At 36.2% G+C, this 22,502-nt stretch overlaps 1 protein-coding gene across 3 annotated transcripts in view; it reads right to left on the bottom strand.

Annotated features, from left to right (window-relative positions):
* LOC101891529 (ral guanine nucleotide dissociation stimulator-like 1) overlaps window positions 1–22,502 on the bottom strand; it is an 85,154-nt gene that overhangs the window by 33,081 nt on the left and 29,571 nt on the right. Inside the window, exon 1 of one of the 3 annotated variants that reach the window (XM_005183471.4) lies at window positions 16,458–18,037. The exons of 1 other annotated variant lie outside the window; for it this stretch is intronic. In XM_005183471.4, the coding sequence (XP_005183528.1) occupies window positions 16,458–16,460 (3 nt within the window). In that variant the 5' untranslated portion in view covers window positions 16,461–18,037. Of the gene's footprint in view, window positions 1–16,457; window positions 18,038–22,502 lie in introns of those variants that run through there. One more of the 3 variants, XM_011294212.3, reaches the window with a different exon arrangement.

Genomic DNA, 22,502 nt, shown 5'->3' on the forward strand with positions numbered 1-22,502 from the left:
TGCTCACAAAGAACTCCTTGTGTGGATTTTCAGACAATACCATAGGAAAATATGGCTAAAATCATCAAAATTCCGAATATCGGGGGTACCGTTGTATGGGGGCTATACGATATCGTGGACCTATATAGATAATTCTCTTCCGAGGTATAAATTACCCACAAGGTACTCCTTGTGTGGATTTTCAGACAACTCCGTTGAAAAATGTGGGTAAAATCATCAAAATATTCATCCAATTATTTCCAAACTCAGCACATCCCAATATTTATACTAACACAAGATTAACTGTGAAGATGGAGTATATCGGACCACTGCTTCTAGTACGTCCCACACAACGAATCAAAATTTTGAATAATTATGACTCTCACAAAATTAGAAATAAGCATTCGATTCTCTCCATATTTCACACATTCCATTATTTCTACTGTCACAAGATCTGCTGTGAAGATAGGATATATCGGTCCACTCCTTCTGGTACTTCCCCCACAAAGGGCCAAAATTCTGAATATCCATGAAGCTCATAAAACGCGAAATTAACTTCAGATTCCATTGGGACTAAGCACATCTCAATATTTCTATCAACACAAGATCTGTTGTAAAAATGGTAGAGATCGGACCATTCCTTCTAATACCTTCCCCGCGAAGGGTCAAAGTTTTCAATAATTCCGATTCTCTTTAAATTACAAACTTCACAATATTTTTATTAACCCAAGGTCTGGTGTGAAGATAGATTATATCGGTCTACTCTTTCTGGTACCTACTTCCCAAGGGCCAAAATTGTGAATATCCATGAAGCTCCTAAAACGCGAAGTTAACACCGATTCCATTCAGATTTGGCACATCTCAATATTTCCATCAGCACAGGATCTGTTAAAAAGATGTTAGAGATCGGACCATTCCTTCTGATACCTTCCGCGCAAAGGGTCAAAGTTTTGAATAACCAAAACGACCATAAAATCCGAAATAAGCAGCTGGTTCTCTTTAAATTACACACATCACAATATTTTTATTAGCCCAATGTCTGGTGTGAAGATGTAATATGTGTGTACACTTCTTCTGGTATCTCCCCCGCAAAGGGTCAAAATTTTGAATATCCATTAAGATCATATAACGCGAAATTAGATATCGGACCACTTCTGCTGTTACCTCCGCCACATAGGGTAAACGATTCACATAGGACTCTCTTCAAATATCGCACATACAAACATTTTTGCTAATACAAGATCTGTTGTGAAAATGATATAAATCTACCAATCCCCTCTAATACTTCACCCACAAAGGGTCACAATTTCAAATACTCTTATCTGTCATAACTTGCGACACAATTCGGCGATTCTTCACAACATACTACATCTAAATATTTCTCTTAACCTGAAATCTTATATTAATATGTAATTTATCGGAATTTATACGCAAGAGGACATTCTTCAAGATTTCGGCATCGGAAGGTGATCTCCTACAAATTATTAAGCCGATGTCGTTCTTTTCGTCTACCATTAGAACCTTTAAACCATTTAACCGTTTTTGATTTTTTTAACACTGCCTTATGTATTCTGATCCACTGAAGATGCTCAATAAATTGTAAACTAATATATAGAGCATAAAGCTTGATCGAACCCCCCGATTTTCATTTTGGACTTTACAAATTAAAGTGGATTAGTTGAGGCAAATAGATAACAAGTTCAATTTGTTTCAACTTTTAAACTTTTCAACGTCAAAAATCAATAAATCGAAAGTCGACCTACGAATCCCTATACATAATGTCAACTTTGATGTCAATAAAAGCGATAGAAGGGATTTTTCGTTAAACCAGAAGTTGTCTGGAATCAATTCTTGAACTCAATAACTATTTTTCCCTCTCAGTGATGTTTATCTCTACAGATAATGGAACAAAATAAATCACCACTAAACTCTTTACATCACAGAAACGATTGCCACAAAAATTTACCCTCAATGTACGTATATACATATGTAAACAGTTTCCTATCAATGCTCCATAAATATTATTACATTAAGCAGTAAACACATAACTTATTTCCTTCTAAACTTTATCAACCCAGCAGAAAAACAAAACTTCCCCATTGAATGTAACACCAGAATCTTTCCCCGTATCTTTCACACTTCCTGTAAATTGGGTGGAAGAAAGCTTCCAAGTAACGCCACTACGACCGATGATAAGCATAAATTATTCAAAATATAAAGAAAAACAAATCAAATCGAAACACCTATTTCTTGCAAGAAAATGAAGGGGGCAAGAGGAAGTTCATTAGATGACTTCTTATTAAAAAAAAAAAAAAAAAAACTACGTCATTCCCCGAAGTTCTTAGTTACAATGCTACTTCTTTGCTTTTTTCCCCATTCACTTGCAACATAACAACTTTCGTGGGAGTACATTAGGGAGAGGAGAGTAGAGGAGGGGAACAAAGTGTATGAGAAATTTTAGTACTTCCCTTGTTGGGCATCCGTTACACAGTAATATGATGAAGGGCCGCCACTCACTTTAATGTTGTAAGAAAGAGATAAGGATGGAGAGAGAGAAAGAGCAGTATATGTTTAATATAATAAGAACAACAAAAACACAGCCATATGCACATGTTCAATATCCACCAACAATGTCTCTGGTCGGTCTCCCCCTCTTTTTTTTTCTGTTTATAAATGTGGCATCACAGAGGGCGAAATCAATGTTTATTTGAATGAATGATAGATGCCATGATAAACATTGGGGGTGGTGGTGGTGGCACAACAGGGACTCAAAGAGCGAGAGAGCGGGAAAGAGAGTAGATGGCTACAAACAGCAAAATCATTTAAAAGAACATCAAATTGCAACTGAAAACAAACGTAGGCATCATATCTCATCGCTTCAATGAGTCAACAGTAAAAACACAATTATTGTAAACAAATGTTACAACAATTTCTTTGCTGCCGTTGTTTTTGTTTTCTGTTTATTAGGTTTACATCAGTTGCCGACAGAGTTGCCAATGTCAATGTTTGAAGTGGCAGTCTTGAAGAGATTTTGATAAATCGCAGTGTGAATGGATTACAAACAGTTCGGGTGTTATATTTGTGATTATGTGTGTGAAGTGGATAAATTAGGGGGAGAATGGTTTCTTCCTATGAAATATCCCTTGTACAGGAATAATTAATGTATAAACTTGATTAAAGGGGTTTCCCTTCAATACTCTTATCACGGATATCCAGATTTTTACAGGAACGTACTCAAAGGAGTATTTTAATAATATTCTGCGTAAAAATATAACTGAATATTATGGAGTTCCTCAAGGTAGTCATTTAGGTAAACCACTTTCTGTATTTTACTTAAATGGCCTTAAATCTGTTATTCGTTGCTCTAAAATTTTGATGTTTGCAAGTAGAGCTCCCGTAACAAAAAAGTTGGGAAGTTATGTGAAGTAGATCATACAAACTATGAACCCAATATCGTTGCTGTATAGTTCAGGATTAACAAATATTTATTTGAGTAAAAAATATACCGGACCGAGCTTCATCAAATGGAAAAATTGGGTTGAATATGAAAAATATATATTCTATTTGGACTGATATTACATATATGGTGAACCATAACCGTAAAATCGGATGAAGATGTATATCGAAGGTATATAAAAATCTGAAGCGACCTGGAGAAAATTTGGCAGAGGTATTATCTAGCTGACTTCTAGTACAAAACATCATTCTTGTGGAGTGCATATTACGCATGTTAGGGACTTTAACACCAAATCGGATGAAACATATATATGGGAGCTAAAGCTATGTCGGAACCGATTTTCACCAAAATTTGAAGTGCTTACTTCTGGGCTAAATTTTGTCAAAAGTGCCAAAAAGTAGTCCATTTTGGCCTGAAATTAGCCATGTACAATATACCTGAAATCGGATAAAGATATACAGGGTTAAATTGAAAAACTTCAACCAATTTCAGACTGCAGTAATTTCCAAGACACTCGTCCGACAGCTGTTAAAATTATTCCAGTGACAGCTCATTATATTGTTTACAAGCGTACAAAAGCATTTTGTTGAGATTTTCCAGAAAAAAGTTATGTGTGATGGAATTCAAGCGTGATAGTGTGATTTCTCTATATTTGGCTGGGAAACCACAAGTGACGATCGTTAGAGCATTTCAGCATTCAAATGTGAATAAATCTTTTGTGTCTCGTACCATCGCTCGTTACCGTGATACTGGTAGCGTTTCCCGACGTCATGGAAGTGGACGGAAGAAAACAACAACATCAGCAGAAATGGTTCGAAATGTATAGAAGCGACTTGATCGAAACCCTCGTCAAAGTGGCCGAAAAATGGCTCGTGAGCTGAACATATCGCAATATTCCATTCTTCAAATATTGAAAAATGAGCTCGGGGTAAAGCCATTGAAATTCCAAAAAGTGCAAGAACTTACACCGCAACAGAAAGAAAATAAACTCTAAAGAGCTAAAGAGTTGCTTCGCTTGGCCGAAAGTGGTAAACTGCCGAATTTGGTTTTCTCCGACGAGAAAATATTTGCTGTCCAGCAGTTTGTAGACAGACAAAATGATGGTGTTTGCTTGCCAAAGAGGTCAGCTGTAAATGTGCACCTTCGGTTGGACACAAAAACTCAAGCGCCGGCAATGGTGATGGTGTGGGTCGCCATGACAGTCGATGGTCGCTCTCCGCTCGTATTAATCGACCGTGGCATCAGAATAAATGCCGAATATTATCGCGAAAATATTTTGGAAGGTGTATTAAAGCCTTGGGCATGCAAACATTTTCGCCGCAGACCTGGGACATTCCAACAGGACTCAACACGCGCCACCCAAGAATGATTACAAAATGAGGCTCCTCGCTTCATTTCCAGCGCACAATGGCCTCCAAAATTTCCGGATACCAATCCTTTGGACTATTGTGTCTGGAGTATTTTGGAAAGCAAGTTTGGCACTAAATAGTGTAGATCACGTCAAGCAAGCGCATCGCCGGGAATGGGCCAAAATGCCGCAGAGCAACATTCGGGCAGCGTGTGACAGTTTCATTGGCCGTTTGAAGGCCATAATTCGTGCCAAAGATGACAAATTCGAACAAATCTAAACTTATTCTACAATGTGATGCTATTTCCGACATTTTTTTCTTTCATTCAATTAAATTTAAAAAAAAAGTAAAAATTATGACGTTTGACTTTGTTGCAGTTTTTTTATCTCCCCCTGAGCTATATCCAAATTTGATCCGATCTCGACAATTTGGCAGAGGTATTTCTGGGCCGTATCTGATATCTGGTACAAAAGATCATTGTTGTGGAGTGCATATTACGAATGTGAGGGACTTAAACACCAAATCGGATGAAACATGGCAACTATATCTTAACCGATTTTCTCCAAATTTGATGTAATTGCTTCTAGTCTAAATTTGGTTGGATGTGCCAAAATTCAGTCAATTTAGGCTGATATTAGCCATTTGGTGCACAATAAACCTGAAATCGGATATTGATATATATGGGAGCTATAACAAAATCTGAACCGATATTGACAAAATTTTAGGCATTTACTTCTGAACTGTTTCTCTTAACCGGTACCAAAGATAATTGTTGTGGAGTCCATATTACGCATGTGAGGGACGTTAAGCCCCAAATTAGATGAAACATATGTATGGGAGCTATTCCTATATCTGAACTGAATTCAGGTCATTTTGACTGATATTGGTTTTCTGGTAAACAATTAAGCCGAAATTGGTTGATGATATATATGGGAGCTATATCTAAATTTGAAGCGATTCTTACCAATTTCAATAGGGTTCGTTATTACGGCCAAACAAATATTGTTTGGAAAATTCCATCTCAATCGGATAATTAATTCGACCTGAATTTTGTTCATAAAAATACATGGAAAGACGGACGGACATATGGACTGACATGCATAAATCGACTCAGAAAGTCATTCGATGAAGATCCTTAAAAGTAAGTATGGGTCTATTTCGCTTCCTATTCCATGTTACAAATAAATGCTCAAAAATCCACTATGTGGTGTAGGGCATAAAAAGTGTAAAAAACTATCATTCTACATGTCTCAGTCTGTTACTAGAAACTATTTTATTAGCTCATATAATTTGTACAATGCAGATTCGTTTGTAGATCTTGTAGTTATTCTAGATTGAGAACTGAGTTTCGGATATGTCAAGTCTAAATGGAATCGGATGTTAATTTGTGTTTTTTGAGTTTCATGGATATTTGGTATATTTGGATATTCCAAATATTGATTCTTTGTGGGGGCGGTAACAGAAGGAATGGTTCGATATCTACCATTTTTATAACAGATCTTGTGTTTATGGAAACATTGAAATGTGGTAAGTCTGAATGGAATCGAATGTTAATATCGTGCTTTATGAGCGTCATAAATATTCTAAAGTTTGACCCTTTGTGTTGGAGGTACCAGAAGTAGTAGACCGATATATTCCATCTTCACACAATAGACAAGAATTTACTAGCTGTTCACTTATCAATCACCGGATGAAGAAGAAGAATTACAAGTGAATGCAAGAAGAAATTTGTCCGGCAAGAAAACCTTTTTGTTTTCTAAATTGGCATCCCTATCGGCTGCAGTGCCACATCTAAAACACCCCAAATTCTTTATATGGTTATTCCCGCAATTAGAACGTATGTCAGCATTGCCATTATTTTGTGCTGCCACTGTTAACGGAAATGTACAAAACAAAAATAAATAAAAACGAAATAGAAATGGGAATGAGAATACGAATGAGAATACCAATACCAATACGATTGAGGCAAGAATATTCATAACTACAAATATTGAACATTTTACTTTTTATTACCATATCGGCAAAACTAAACACAAGCCATTAAAATGCAAAGAATACAAAAAAAAAAAAAAAAACCAGTAAGGAAAGCTCAAAAGTCGGGCGGGGCCGACTATATGATACCCTACACCACTATGCATATTTAGTAGAGCTCTCGTAAAAAGGTTTATACAGGGCATTTCAGAGCTCTATTAGATATTTGGTACAAAATCAAAATCTATCCAATTCTATCGTGCATTTTACGAACTATAGCTATCTCGGAACCGGGTTTCTCCAAATTTTACGTATTAGCTTCTAGACTGAATTCGGTCTTATGTACGAAAATTCAGGTGATTTGGGCTGATATTGACCATTTAGTGCACATTTAACCCGAAATCGGATGAAGATATATATGAGAGCTATATCCAAATCTAAACCGATTTCGATAAAATTTAAAACAGCTATTCCTGTGCTCCATCTAATACCTGGTACCAAATATCACGGTAGTGGAGTGAATATCACGAATGTATGGGACTAAAACACTAAATCGGATGAAACATATATATGGTTGCTATATCTATATCTGAACCGATTTTCACTAAATTTGATATACTTGCTTCTAGGCTGAATTTGGTCCGATGTAATAAAATTCAGTCCATTTGGACTTATATCGGCGATTTGGTGCACAATTAACCCGAAATCGGATGAAGATATATATGGGAGCTATATCCAAATCTGAACCGATTTCGATAAAATTACAAACAGCTATTTCTGGGCTGTATCTTATATGTGGTACCAAATATCATTCTTGTGGAGTGCATATTACGAATGTGAGAGGCTTAAACACCAAATCGGATAAAACGTATATATGGGAGCTATAGCTGTTTCTGAACCGATTTTCTCCAAATTTGTTGTATTTTCTTTAAGGCTAATCTCGGTCACATGTGCCAAAATTCGGGCCATTTGGGCTGATATTGGCCATTTGGTGATCAATTAACCCGAAATCGGATGAAGATATATATGGGAGCTATATCCAAATCTGAACCGATTTCGATAAAATTTAAAACAGCTATTTCTGTGCTCCATCTAATACCTGGTACCAAATATCACGATTGTGGAGTGCATAGTAGGAATGTGAGGGACTTAAAGATCAAATCGGATGAAAGATATATATGGAAGCTATAGCTATATCTGAACCGATTTTCTCCAAATTTGATATACTTGCTTCTAGGCCGAACTCGGTTGGGTGTGCCAAAATTCAGGTGATTTGGACTGATATTGGCCATTTGGTGATCAATTAACCCGAAATCGGATGAAGATATATATGGGAGCTATATCCAAATCTGAACCGATTTCGATAAAATTTAAAACAGCTATTTCTGTGCTCCATCTAATACCTGGTACCAAATATCACGATTGTGGAGTGCATAGTAGGAATGTGAGGGACTTAAAGATCAAATCGGATGAAAGATATATATGGGAGCTATAGCTATATCTGAACCGATTTTCTCCAAATTTGATATACTTGCTTCTAGGCCGAACTCAGTTGGGTGTGCCAAAATTCAGGTGATTTGGACTGATAGTGGACATTTGGTGCACATTTAACCCGAAATCGGATGAAGATATATATGGGAGCTATATCCAAATCTGAACCGATTTCGATAACATTTAAAACTGCTATTTCTGTGCTCCATCTAATACCTGGTACCAAATATCACGGTTGTGGAGTGCATAGTAAGAATGTGAGGGGCTTAAAGATCAAATCGGATAAAAAGATATATATGGGAGCTATAGCCATATCTGAACCGATTTTCTCCAAATTTGATATACTTGCTTCTAGGCCGAACTCGGTTGGGTGTGCAAAAATTCAGGTGATTTGGACTGATAGTGGACATTTGGTGCACATTTAACCCGAAATCGGATGAAAGATATATATGGGAGCTATAGCTATATCTGAACCGATTTTCTCCAAATTTGATATACTTGCTTCTAGGCCGAACTCGGTTGGGTGTGCCAAAATTCAGGTAATTTGGACTGATAGTGGACATTTGGTGCACATTTAACCCGAAATCGGATGAAGATATATATGGGAGCTATATCTAAATTTGATCCGATTCTCACCAATTTCAATAGGGTTCGTCCTTGGGCCAAAAAAATATTGTTTGGAAAATTTCATCTCAATCGGATAATAAATGCGACCTGCATTTTGTTCACAAGAATACATGGACAGACGGACGGACGGACGGACAGACGGACTGACATGCATAAATCGACTCAGAAAGTGATTCTATGAAGGTTCTCAAAAGTAACTATGGGTCTATCTCGTTTCCTTCTCCATGTTACAAACAAATGCACAAAGACATAATACCCTTACCACTATGTGGTGTAGGGTATAAATAGGGGGAGGCATACATTTCTATCCGTCAGCCAGTCACACATAATTGCAAATATTAATTCATACATGTAGACGCTCGCTGTATACGGCAGTCATTCATGTCGGATGAATCAGATATGAAACAATTCCATGATGTGTAAACAACAAATGTTCAATAATATTTTGCCGTTTTTATTTCTCTTTGGTTGGGGGTGTACCATAATGGACAAGGAACATACATTTGTACTTAATTAAATGTTTGTGGAGTACAACATTGGTAGGCCGACATATTACACACATGTTCCGTACCGTCTGTTTTTGCAACATAGAAGACCATACATACATTCGTACATACCACACCTATCTGCCCACCATAAATTTATAAATAGGGGGCCGCCACTGTTGAATGAACTTTACTTTGTCATGGCTTTTTTACCCTCGTATGACAAAGAAATAGCCACCCTCAATTTTTTCGACAGTTGTGCTGTCATCTTTGAAAGACCCAAAGGAGATTGAATGGAAGATCAATGGGTCTATTTGCAGGTGGATATATCAAATCGAGTTCAAACTTTAGACTTCGCAAACAAAAGTCGAATATCCAAAGTCGACTTACGTATCCCTAATTGTTGGCTAAATAAGCCAATTGTTGGCTAAATAAGCCAATAAATAAATAAGGTCTCTACATATGTGATGCCACTTTTATTATCCCTGTGTATTTCAAAATTGTAATTTTCTGTTGCACACTTCATGTCTTTATACCCTCAGCCATATGGCTACAGAAGGTATATATTATTTGATCCGGCCAAAACGTGCCTTATCGAAATAAAGGATATTTGGAGTCGATCTAGCGATGTCCGTCCATCCGTCCGTCTGTCTGTCTGGCTGGTGCACCGATCACTCTCAAAGGAAGTATCCGAGTTGATCCAAACTTGGTACATCGTAACATAATTATCCAACTTATATCGAGTTCGGAAATGGACAATATCGGTCCACTCCTTCTGCTACCTCATACACAAAATGTCAACATTTTCAAAGAAAATAATTTACTGCACAAAAAGAGAAAGGACAATACGATTTTGCTCAAACTTTGCGAATTCAAAAATTTGCATCAGTGCTAGGTCAGATAGGTCCATCAAGTACCGAACAAAGGGTAAAATTTTGAATAATTATAACTCTTATAAAATGTGATTTAATTGTCTTAAAATTACGCACATTACAATTTTTTTATTAACCCAATGACTGATGTGAAGATGGAATACAGGGTGAGATAAAAAATGCAACAAAGTCAAACGCCATAATTTTTAAATTTTTTTTTTTAAATATTTTTGAATGACAGCAAAAAATGTCGGAAATAGCATAAAATTTTAAAATAAGTTTAGATTTGTTCAAATTGGTCACTTTTGGCACGAATTATGGCCTTCTCACGGCCAATGAAACCGTCACACACTGCCCGAATGTTGCTCTGCGGTATTTTGGCCCATTCCTGGCGAAGCGCTTGCTTAAGGTGATCGACACTTTGGTATTTTTTAGTGCCAACCATGCTTTTCAAAACCAATGGATTGGTATCCGGAGATTTTGGTGGCCTTTATGCGCTGGAAATGAAGCGAGGAACCTCATTTTGTAACCACGTGGCCCGTGCTGAGTCCTGTTGGAATGTCAAAGGTCTCCGGCCAAAATGTTTGCGTGCCCAAGGCTTTAATACACCCTCCAGAATATTCGGCATTTATTTTGAGGCCACGGTCGATTAATACGAGCGGAGAGCGACCATCGACTGTTATGGCGGCCCACACCATCACCATGGCCGGCGCTTGAGTTCTGGTGGCAAACCGAAGGTGCACATTTTCAGCTGACCTCTTTGGCAAGTAAACACGAATATTTTGTTTGTTTACAAACTGCTGGACAACGAATGTTTTCTCAAAGCAACTATTTAGCTCTTTTCAGTCTATTTTCTTTCTGTTGCGGTGTAAGTTCTTGCACTTTTTGGAATTTTAATGGTTTTACCCCGAGCTCATTTTTCAATATTTCCCGAATGGAATATTGCGATAAGTTCAGCTCACAAGCCACTTTTCGCCCACTGTGATGCGGGTTTCGATCTAGTAGCTTCTTTACTTTTCGAACCATTCCTGCTGATGTTGCTGTGTTCTTCCGTTCACTAACGGTAACGAGCGATGGTCCGAGACGCAAAGGATTTATTCACTTTTAAATGCTGGAGTGCTCTATCGATAGCCAATTTTGGTTTTCCAGCCAAATATAAAGAAATCACACTATCACGTTCTAATTCCATCACGTATAACTTTTTTTCTGGAAAGTTTTCACCAAAATGCTTTTGTACGCTTGTAAACAATATAATGAGTTGTCATTGGAATAATTTTAACAGCTGTCGGACGAGTGGCTTAGATGTGACAGCAGTCTGAAGTTGGTTGCAGTTTTTTCATCTCACCCTGTATAGGTTTCCTCTTTCGCAGCTACCACAAATTGTATCCGATAATCCTAAAAGATGGTATTGATCACCTTGGTGATGATATCCACCTTGCCCATTTCAATTCAATTTAATTTCATCTGTATTGTTATCGATGTTTGATTAATTTTTACTTTTATACGAGCCAAATGGAATACAGCGATTGACGTATTTTAGTTTTTGTTACAATATCCCCAAAAAAGTCAAACACCCGATCTTATCGGTTTTGCATACCATGGACCAACTCTTTACAGCTCACTGTTGGAAACACAAATTAATAAAAATATAGAAAGCCTAAGGGTTCTTATTTGGAGAACAAATAAGGTCCCCCTCCATTCCAAAAAGAAAGTGAAACGCCATCAAAAAAATTCTCTTTTGGTCACTTAAATCAACAACAACTACAAAAAACAGAAAGTTTAGAATATTCTTTTTTTATTAATCCACAACGACAACAACCATAACAACAAATAGTTAAACGTATAACCTAAATATAGCAAATGTCAGCAAATAATAAAATAAAAAATAAAAAACCCCAAAAAGAAAGAACAAATTATGTTTGCGGCTTTTGTTGTTGTCCAGTTTCGTACATAGAGTATAAACCATTATGGAATTATTTGGAAAAAAAAAACCAAAAATTTATAAAACAACAAAAACAAAAGTTGTACCATAATCGAGTTCAGCTCAATTAAAATCTCTCGGCTTGGACATTATTCATTATTATTTGCTATTATTCTGATGGCTGAACGCAGCGCTTAGAGATCGAGTAGAGAGATATGTATTTAGGTTTTTGGGTATTTAAAGGTAGTGGAATTATTTCGTCAACCATAATGGAGAAAAAACGCATAAAGTTGAGATCTGAAGTATGAGGAAAGAGCTCATTATAAATTGTGGTCATAAAAAATAAAGATTTGGTAGAAAATCTTTGGCAACATTAAAAGTTCAAAAGGTCAAAATGAGTTTCTTAAAGTGTCCAGTATTTGAAGAGTATAAAGCATTTGTAAAGACCTTTTAAGGATTTTTTATTTATTAAGGAGTACAATTATATCCTATAGAAGATCTACAAAAATCCTTCTACTCCTTTTGGACCTGCAAAATGTATGACTTGCTTCGGGTACATGTAAATGCGGGTTGATCCATTTAGATGGACAGTAATTTGTAAGTTATCTGAGAACACCAAAAAATGTGTGAACACCCCTAAAGTTGGGGTTGTAAAATAATCGATACATCCACCTAGAGATCCCTAATTGAAACCAGCTGTTTAGATATTTCTCAGCTAATTATTGCTCTGTTCCAGGACCTACAAAAATCTACCAGTTTCCCCTTTTTTCCGATGTCATTAAGGGAAAATCAAAGTTTTACATCCTTGCTGTTTTGGAACAAACCATATGATTTAAAGGCCTAACTCTAGTTTAGTAAAAACGCTTCAATTTTTTTTTTAAATTTTCCAGTGGTAGGTATTTTTACCCTGATCTCGTAAACTATTTTTTTTCTTGGGGGACGGACCCGGGACCCCCAATTTTTGACCCAAACACCCGGGTTCAAGACGCCGACTAGACACGGATTCACTTACCCGATATAGGCAATATAGGTATCATTGGAAAGTTACCTTGGTTATGCGGGAGGAAAGACCCATATCTCTGGACCCGAAAAAGGTATTAGCACAAATTGTAGCATTTTGGAAAGGTAGCATATTTAGCATCAATTTTGTTGACCGCCACTATGGGCCTTTTTTCAACTTTTTTGGGGTTTTATAAAAAATGCAGGTCCAAAAAATTCTATAATTTAAATATATATTCCGAACTACTTAAAAATTAATCCACCGTGAAACTTGTTGAATATTTATTTTCATAAGCTTTCCAACGATACTTATATTGTCCATATAGGGTAAGTGGATCCGGGTCTAGCCCGGATCTTGAAACCAGTCCAAAATCTGGCGTCCCAGATCTGTATCCCACGAAAAAAAAAATAGTTTCCCGGAATCAAGGCAAAAATACCTACCTCTGCAAAGAGTCGAAGAGTTTTTATTAAACTAGAGTTGTTCCAGCTCAGGAAATCACGCCTGAAAGGTATTATTATGGTCCGAAAAAAGCGGATTTTCCGTTTAATTTTCCCGTCCTTTCTTCTAACTTCGATCCGGTATTTGGTCTAATACAAATTCTGTTTTGTGATCTATTTGAAGAATTTTTAAAAGTATTTTTTTCTGGCACAAGTCATTGGCTGTCTTTCTCGTAAAGCAACAAAGAAGTGTAAGTTGACTTAGCTTCATTTCGGCCTTAACTTAAAACTTGGTAGCCATAAAGGATTCTGTTCTTTTACGAAAGTACCAGAAAAAGACTGCCAATGTATTCAATTTTTAGTCTTGTGGCATCGATGGCTGTCTCACACCTCATCTGAATCTCTATTAGGCACAAAATAAAGAATTATCTCTAATGTTCCGTTTTTATATCCTACACCATACGAGTACATAGTATGGAGCGTATATTCTGGATCAGAGTAAAATTCTAAGACGATTTAGCCCTGTCTGTGTGTCTGTCTGTCCGTCTGTGGAAATCACTCTAGCTTCCGAACGAAATGAAGTAGGTTGATAAAATTGTACTCAAATGTATATTATGTTTGCAGGTCTTTTGGTATTGAAAATGGGCCATGTAGGTCCACGTTTTGGTATAGCCCCCATATAATGGTACCTCCCTATTTTCGATATTTTAATGATTTAAGCGGCATTATTCACCAGAATTGTCTCAAATTTGGCAATTGAAGTTCGTAATGGATACTACAGTCTATGACAAAAAATTGTTCGTGCAGGTCCAGGTCTTCGTATAACCCCCATATAGTGGTACCTCCTGATATTCGGTATTTTGATGATTTTAGCGACATTGTTCACCGGAATTTTTTCAAATTTAGTATTCTATGTTCGTAATGGATACTATAGCCTATGACAGAAAATTGTCTGTTTGATTTTCTTGTAATTTTGACCATACCAATATTTTTATCTGTATTAGATGAATTATGAAAATGGAATACTTCGGTCGAATATATCTGTAGTGGGATTCTCTAACTCGTTTCGGTAGTTACAGACAAAAATCGATAACTTTGAAACCCAAAATTTTGATATAAAAAAGAAGTTAAAGTTGACAACATTGGTGACTACTTTGATTTCGTCGTTAACTTACCGAATAAAATCGTAAATTACCGAAATCATAAGAATTTTAATTTTACCGATTTTTGTCGGTAACTCAAAAACTGAGTTACAGAATTCAAATACACACATTTTAACATTTTTAAAAACCAGTAAAGAAAGTCTTAAAGTCGGGCGGTTCCAACTTTATGATACCCTACACCACTTTGCTAATTTCTTAGAGCTGTGCATAACAATTAAAAGTTTTTATGGGAGAATTCAAACATACACGCTATGATCATAATTATAATTTAAAGTTCAAAGGACTAAATATGCCGAAGCAGTTGTATATTTTAAATTCGGACTTGTATTGCCCATTTGATGCACAATTAATTTGAAATCGGATAAAAATATATATGGGAGCTATATCCAAATCGGAACCGATCTCGATCAAATTTGGCAAAGATATTTCTGAGCTGTATTTGATATATTTCCCTGAATATCGTTGTTAAGGTGTGCATATTACGGCTGTGGGTAACAAATACAACAAATCGGATGAACAATCTATATGGGAGCTATAGCTATATCTGATCCGATCTTCACCAAATTTGACATACTAGCTTCTAGACTCAATTCGGTCGTATGTGGCAAATTCCATCATATTTGGGCAAATATTAGACGTTTGGTGCACAATAAAAGGTAAATCGGACGAAGTTATATATGGGAGCTATATCCAAATCTGAACCAATCTCGATAAAATTTAGAGAATGTATTTCTGAGCTGTATTTGATATATTTCCCCAAATATTGTTGTTACAGAGTGCATATTACGGCTGCGGAGGACAAAAATAACAAATCGGATGAACAATATATATGGGAGCTAAAGCTATATCTGAACCGATTTCGATCAAATTTGGCATACTTATTTTCAGGCCTAATCTGGTTGTATGTGCAAAATTCCATAATATTCGGACTGATATTACACGTTTGGTGAACAATAAAAGGCAAATCGGACGAAGATATATATGGGAGCTATATCTAAATTTTGATCGATTATCTCCAATTTCAATAGGGTTCGTCCTTGGGCCAAACTAATGATTTTTACAAAATTTCATCTGAATAGGGCAATAAATGCGAATTGTACTTTGTTTACAAAAATTCATGGACAGACGGACGGACGGGATTGCATAAATCGACTCAAAATGTGATTCTATGCAGATCATCAAAAGGAACTATGGGTCTATCTCGTTTCCTTTTGCCTGTTACAAACAAATGCGCAAAGACATAATACCCTGACCACCTTGTGGTGTAGGGTATAATTATAACATATCTCATTAAAGTGAAAAAAGTCACCATTATAGTCCAAATCTGGCACGTCGCAATATTTATATCATATTTATTTAGGTCCGATACGAAGTAGACAATGTTGGCCCATTCCTTCGGAACCTACTCCATAGAGGTTCAAACATTTGAATAATCAAACATAAGTCAAATATATATTTAAATAATCGAACATTGGCTGAGGATATACATCTGTCGGCAAAACCGGCTGATACATTTTAACTTGTTTTGAATATAATGTTATTACTATTTTTTTATTATTGCTGCTGTTATGGAAATTTGCAAAAAATATTTTTAAAGAATTGTTTCAATTTTTTGTTAGTCACAGTATTTGCTTTCTTTGTCATTTACAACATTTGGCACACAACATTTATCGATTGTTAGTTGGACAAGTCTGGATTTGTTTACCATTTGAAATCGTTTATCTGCAAATCCGCCCGGCTGTAAACGATGACGACTGCGACGTGGTGCTGTTGCTGACGTTGGATGATGTGTGGCGAAGACGTTGCAGGGTTGACGTTGCTCCTTGCCCCGATAACGTTTGGGAAATGTGGCCCACGCGTAGGCGGCGGGTGTGGATGGTGATTTCTTCAAATCATATTTCACCAAATTTAATAAATCCTCAAATTTCTGTCGAATACTCAACGAATTCGATGAGGACGATTTCGACAGTGATTTCGATGTAATTGAAGCCGTTGTGATGGTGTTCTTGGCCGTAATGGCTTCTGGGATTGAGGGAAAGAAAATTATTGGATGTTTATTGTTGTTGTTGTTGCTGTTTTTTTTTTTTTTTTTTGGTATTGGTGGTAGTTTTGGTACGGCTGTCTGGCAGTGGTGGCTTGACAAAATCCAAAGAATTTATTGATCCCAGTTATTTTTGTCGCTCTTCCCCAATAATTGAGTTGATGATGATGATGATTCACCCGTATCCCTGTGTATAACCAGTTTTCTTTGTGTGTTGTTGTTGTGGGGTTTTCCCAAACCGTTACGGCTGCTATCCTTGCCAAGAAATACCCACTGCATGCAACAATTACAGAAACAAGTTATTCCCGTTACTTGTTTTTGTTGTCGTTGTTGGAACTCCCTTTGGCCAGACAAGGAGTGGTTTGGCTTGCACTATCTGCTTGACGGGTGACAGGGTGGTGAAGGCGATGGTGGTGGTTGTTGTTTATATATTGGTTAGGAAAACAAAGGCAGGCAATGCTGTTTTGAAAATTGGAAATTGAGCCGAGTTGTAGCAAAAAAAAAAAATAACCCTCCAACATCAAGCCCAAACCTTGTTGCAGGGGATGAGCAAATTCAGTGTCGTCTCGATCCGTGTGGTTGTTGTTGCTACTTTACTACTTAACAACAGCAACAAGGAAAACAAATTCTGAACAACTGTAATGTTAGACGCCTTTCAATGTTGCTGTCCAAGTGGTTGGAAATTGCCACTTTCAAGGGTTCGTTGCACTACTTTCCTGCAGCAGAAATGTTCTTCTCATTCACGGCAGACAATTTTAATGGCCACTAAATTAATGTTATCTCCAAGGATTTCAAGGTAAACTGGCAATTTTTTCCCTTTACTTCACTCCACCTCTTCTTTTCACACAAATTCTATTTTTTCTCACTTTTTGAGAACTTTTCATACACGAATTTTTATATCATAAAATTTTATTTTGCATTTTTCTTTTCTATATTTTTTAATAATTCAAATCATTCTCTTGTTTTCACACAAATTTGTCATCACATTCGATACGAAACAAAAATAATAACCACAATAATTTGACAACAAAAATATTCTATGGACACACAAAACAAAAATATTTAATTATTTCGAATATTCTTTCTTTCAAATTCAGAACTTCTTTAGACCGCCGCGCCGCTTTTTCAACAATTGTGTGTATTTAACGCGCTCACCGCTGCCAACAAACTGCCAAAACCAAGTGAGTACCCAAACAAAAATAATTACCATGCAACGGCAGATATACGAGAGAGTGAAATACAGAGAGAAAGAAAGAGGACTGACTGGCAATCAGCCTAGCAAAATAATAAAAACAAAGCAAAACAACCCACCACACCACACAGGCCCCCTATTAAAACAGTTTGAACAACAACAAAACATCACACAATTCGAGTGTGCGTCTGATTCCTTTTTTGTGCTCCGTTCATTCTGAGGTAAACAATGAGAGAAAGCAGAGAGAGAAACCCTTAACAGAACAATGAGAGTAGAAAATTTACAAGACGCATCATCATCCATCACTCACCATAAATACTCTTCTCATCAAATGTTGTAACATGTTACATGGCACCCAGGGATGGGATGTTTTAATTGCTAAGGCACATAAAAGGAAATATTTAACATACATTTTCATGATGGGTCAGACGCTGCTGTCTTTAAAACACCTTGGGGTTGGTATAGCCCCACCGTTATATTGGGGCTATACCAAAACGGGGACCTATATATACCAATTTTTTAACAAATCCGTGGAAAAATGTGGTAAAAATCATCAAAATAATGAGTATCTTGAGGTACCGTTACATGGGGGCTATACAAAAACGTGGTCCTATACATACAATGTTCCATCACAAGAGATAGAGCCTATTATGACCTACAAATACAAATTTTTGACAAATCCGTGGAAAAATGTTGCGAAAATCATCAAACTATCGAATATCGGGAGGTATAGTTATATGAGGGCTATACGAACCTATACATACAATGTGGACCTAAACATACAATGCTCCTCCAACTGTTGAATTGTTGTGCCGAATTTTAAACCTCTACCCCAACTGTAATATGGGCTGTATATTGATTTCAACAGACAGACAGACGGACATCGTTGAATCGAATTTTATGCGGATTATACTTTATTATACTTTATGGGGTCTACGACGACCCCACCTTTTCAGGGTGGAGGGTATAATAAAAAGCGCTATAGAGAAAGTTTTAAAAAACACAAAATTCAGAAATTTATTATTTCACTTCAGTACTGAAAGCTCAACATTCACAGTAACGTTAAGATTCGCATCATTGAAGAAATACGATTCCATGATGCCACCAGCCAAGAAATCCCACTAAAATGGAGCTTTTTCTGGGTACATTGGTCGCTTTTACAATCCTTTTGGCTGATCTATACTCAGAAATCCACAATTCTGTTTATTTACGTTCCAATTCAGCCAAAAATTAGCTTCTTTGCTGAATAACAGTTTTCGATAAAAAAAAGTAAATCTTCGGCCAACTTTCCACGAACCCATTCACCAAAAATTCTGCGTTGAGGTAGGTCGGTCGAATTTAATTTATTTAAACCCTTCCGCAAAATTTTTTTAGAGTAGAGTAAAGGAGTGCCGTGTACGGCGACGAATCAATAATTGATGGTCATCACAGACTGATACAGCTGTGATATTTTCTTCGGTTTGTACTCTACGTAAGCTTGGTAGTACTTTAATGTCCAAAAATGCAAATTTGGCGCGAAATTTGGTCACCATAGCCCGAATAGCCGCTTTGGTGGAAGAAGCGCTCAATGAACTTTCTTAAGACATAACATATTATTTTGCGTTGTTTGTAAGACGATTCATGGTTAAATTATAGACCAAACTGAAGATTTTGGACAGTGAAAAAACACAAAATACACCAGCTGTTTGGGACTCAAAAATACCTCTGTCAAATTTTATCGAGATCAGACCAGATTAGGATTTAGCTCCCATATATATATTTTCCGATGCCAGGTTTATTGTGCACTAAATGGCTAATATCAGCCTACTAAATAAGCATGATCTACTAAATAAACATTTTGATTTAAGGTATCATATAGTCGGTCCCGCCCGACTTTTGACCTTTCCCTGCTGGTTTAATTAATTTTTAGATTTGACAATAGCATAAAACTGGATTTATGCATTAGTCTAATTCTGGACATTGTTAGCAGTAATGTGGAAAACTTTCAAATTTATACTGATCAGACATTTAAACAGAAATAAAAAACCTACATCAATTTTCATGTGTCGCAAATACTTTACACAAATCATCTTTAAATACCCTCCACCATTTTGAAGGAACTTAAAAAATTTCATAAAAATTCCGTTGAAAAAATACCTCTCAAATGAAACCCCTTATATGGGGGCTATACTAAGACATGTTCTTTTATAAGCAATTTTTTGTCATAATTTTCACGAAATTTGAAACAATTCCGATTAATAATGTCGCTAAAATCATCCAAATACCTAATATCTGGAGGAATTTTTATATAGGGGCTATGTTAATATACCCTTCATAGAATGGTAGAGGGTATAAAAATAGTTTAATATACGTAGCGGGAATAAATATTATTCTTTGAAAGAGTTTTTCAAACAAAATGCAGCAACCTAACGGGTAAAAGTGCAAACAAATGTAGCGAAAATGGTTTCCGTAACAAAAATGAGGGTCTATAATGTAATTTGTTGACGAAATATGAAAGATATAATGATATAAATCCTTAATTATGAGCCTAAAACAAAAGTTACTAACTACATAATATGATCAACCATGATTTTAAACAATATCTGCAGATACACGTACAAGAGTTATATTTTACAAATGTAAATTCGATCCACAACTTCCATCCCTGCCATAGAGTACACAAAAATTAAATAAAACTCTTCACGGTTGCTCAAACACCGAATTCATCTTTTGTTTTAATTCCTCTGTTTGTCGCCGTTAAGAATAACAAATTTAATACTCATCAGAACAATGATGAGAAAACACAGAGAGAGAGAGAGAGAACATTGGTTGTGTTTAACATTGTTTGGTTTTCTAGGGGGTTGTTGGTTCCCAGTCGTCGACGACACACATCAGTTCTCAACCACAGAATTCAATTATTTCGTCGCATTCAAGATCTTAATGTTTTGTATATTTGACAAATTGCTTTTGCACTAAATTATCTCGCTGTATTTAGCTAAAAACAAACAGCAACACAAAACCACAACAAAGCATTCATTGTAGCAAAAAACGTTTTACTCTTAAAAGAAATAGGTATATGAAAGATGATAATTCATATGACGTTAAATATTTGTTATTAGATAATTTTGGTTAGATTTAAAATTGTGGGAGATTTGTTGCAGCCCCGATACGAGGGTTGGGCTGTAAAATTGGTGGATAAGAGGAGAACGTCTGATACGCATTTAATTTGACATATTTGCATTTAAAGTTATAATTTCAGAAAGTAACAAATTATTTGTTTATATGGAAAACTAGAACACGAAGCAAGATTCACATAAGGTGTTCTTCCTTAAAAAAAGAAGAAAATTGAATGGGGAATGTTTATTATAAGTTGATAGAACATTGTTTGGAAGTTTTTTGAATATTAATCAAATGTTGGCCGCGATTTCGGGTCAGATGGTCTGAATAGAAGCAGGTGTGTCCTCATTGTCCATAATAAAAAGACTTACGGTGTTATATCACACCATCTTGGTGAACAGAACGAATATGAAATTATCTGCTCATCGAATCTATAAATCCATTGATTGATGGGATGGGTGGGAAGCGGTGCTATCTTGTTTGAAGATAAATGTCACCAAGATCATGAGTTGTTGGTTTGTAATGGCATATCAATTATAGAGCCCTGATCCCTTCGCCCTGGGATGAATTGGCACCTCCTAAATATCTTTAAGTTGCTCTTTGGAGATTCGGATCATGTGAACTTTTCTCAGAATCGCTTAAATTTATTGTGCTGATCAATAATCATTTGAATTCCTCAAAGGAAGTAAGTAAGAAAGTTCCAGATAGTGATGGCAAGAAATGAATTTTTATACATCTTTTGTATCTTTGTCCTTCCGTTTAAAACGCCTCGCAGTATGCATTTTAGACCCAACTAAATTTATATATTCTTGATCACCATAAAATTATATGTCGATTTAGCGATGTCCGTCTGTGGAAATCACTCTAGCTTCCGAATGAAATGAAGTAGGATGACAAAATTTTACTCAGATGTGTTTTAGGTCAGGACTTTTGGTATCGAATATGGGCTATATAGGTTCATATTTGGGTATATGCCACATATAACTGTATCGGCAGATTAAAGGTTTTTTTTTTGGTGTTTTTGTCACAATTTCAAAACATGAAATTTTGGGCATTTGTTTTCAGTATAAACGAAAGGTACTTGTAGAGAACTGTACATATAGGTCCAAGTTTTATTATAGACTCCAAATAACTGTACCTCCAAATATTTTCGTATTTTTGATTTGTTTTACAGTTTTTACCTGAATTAGAGATTGTAATGACTGCTACCTCCTGTGACAGAAATTTCCTGCACAATATAAGACTACCTCCCAATATTCGGTATTTTGATGATATCCACGTTTTCTAACAGAATTATCTCAAACTTGGCATTTGCCGTTCGTAACAGGCACCACCTTCTTTGGTTGTAAAGGTCAACGTTTTTCTATGGCCCATATACCCTAACGCCTGATATTCGGAGTTTTTAAACGTATAACCGCAAT

This window comes from Musca domestica, unplaced genomic scaffold, assembly GCF_030504385.1.
Source record: "Musca domestica strain aabys unplaced genomic scaffold, Musca_domestica.polishedcontigs.V.1.1 6, whole genome shotgun sequence".
Lineage (NCBI taxonomy): Eukaryota > Metazoa > Arthropoda > Insecta > Diptera > Muscidae > Musca > Musca domestica.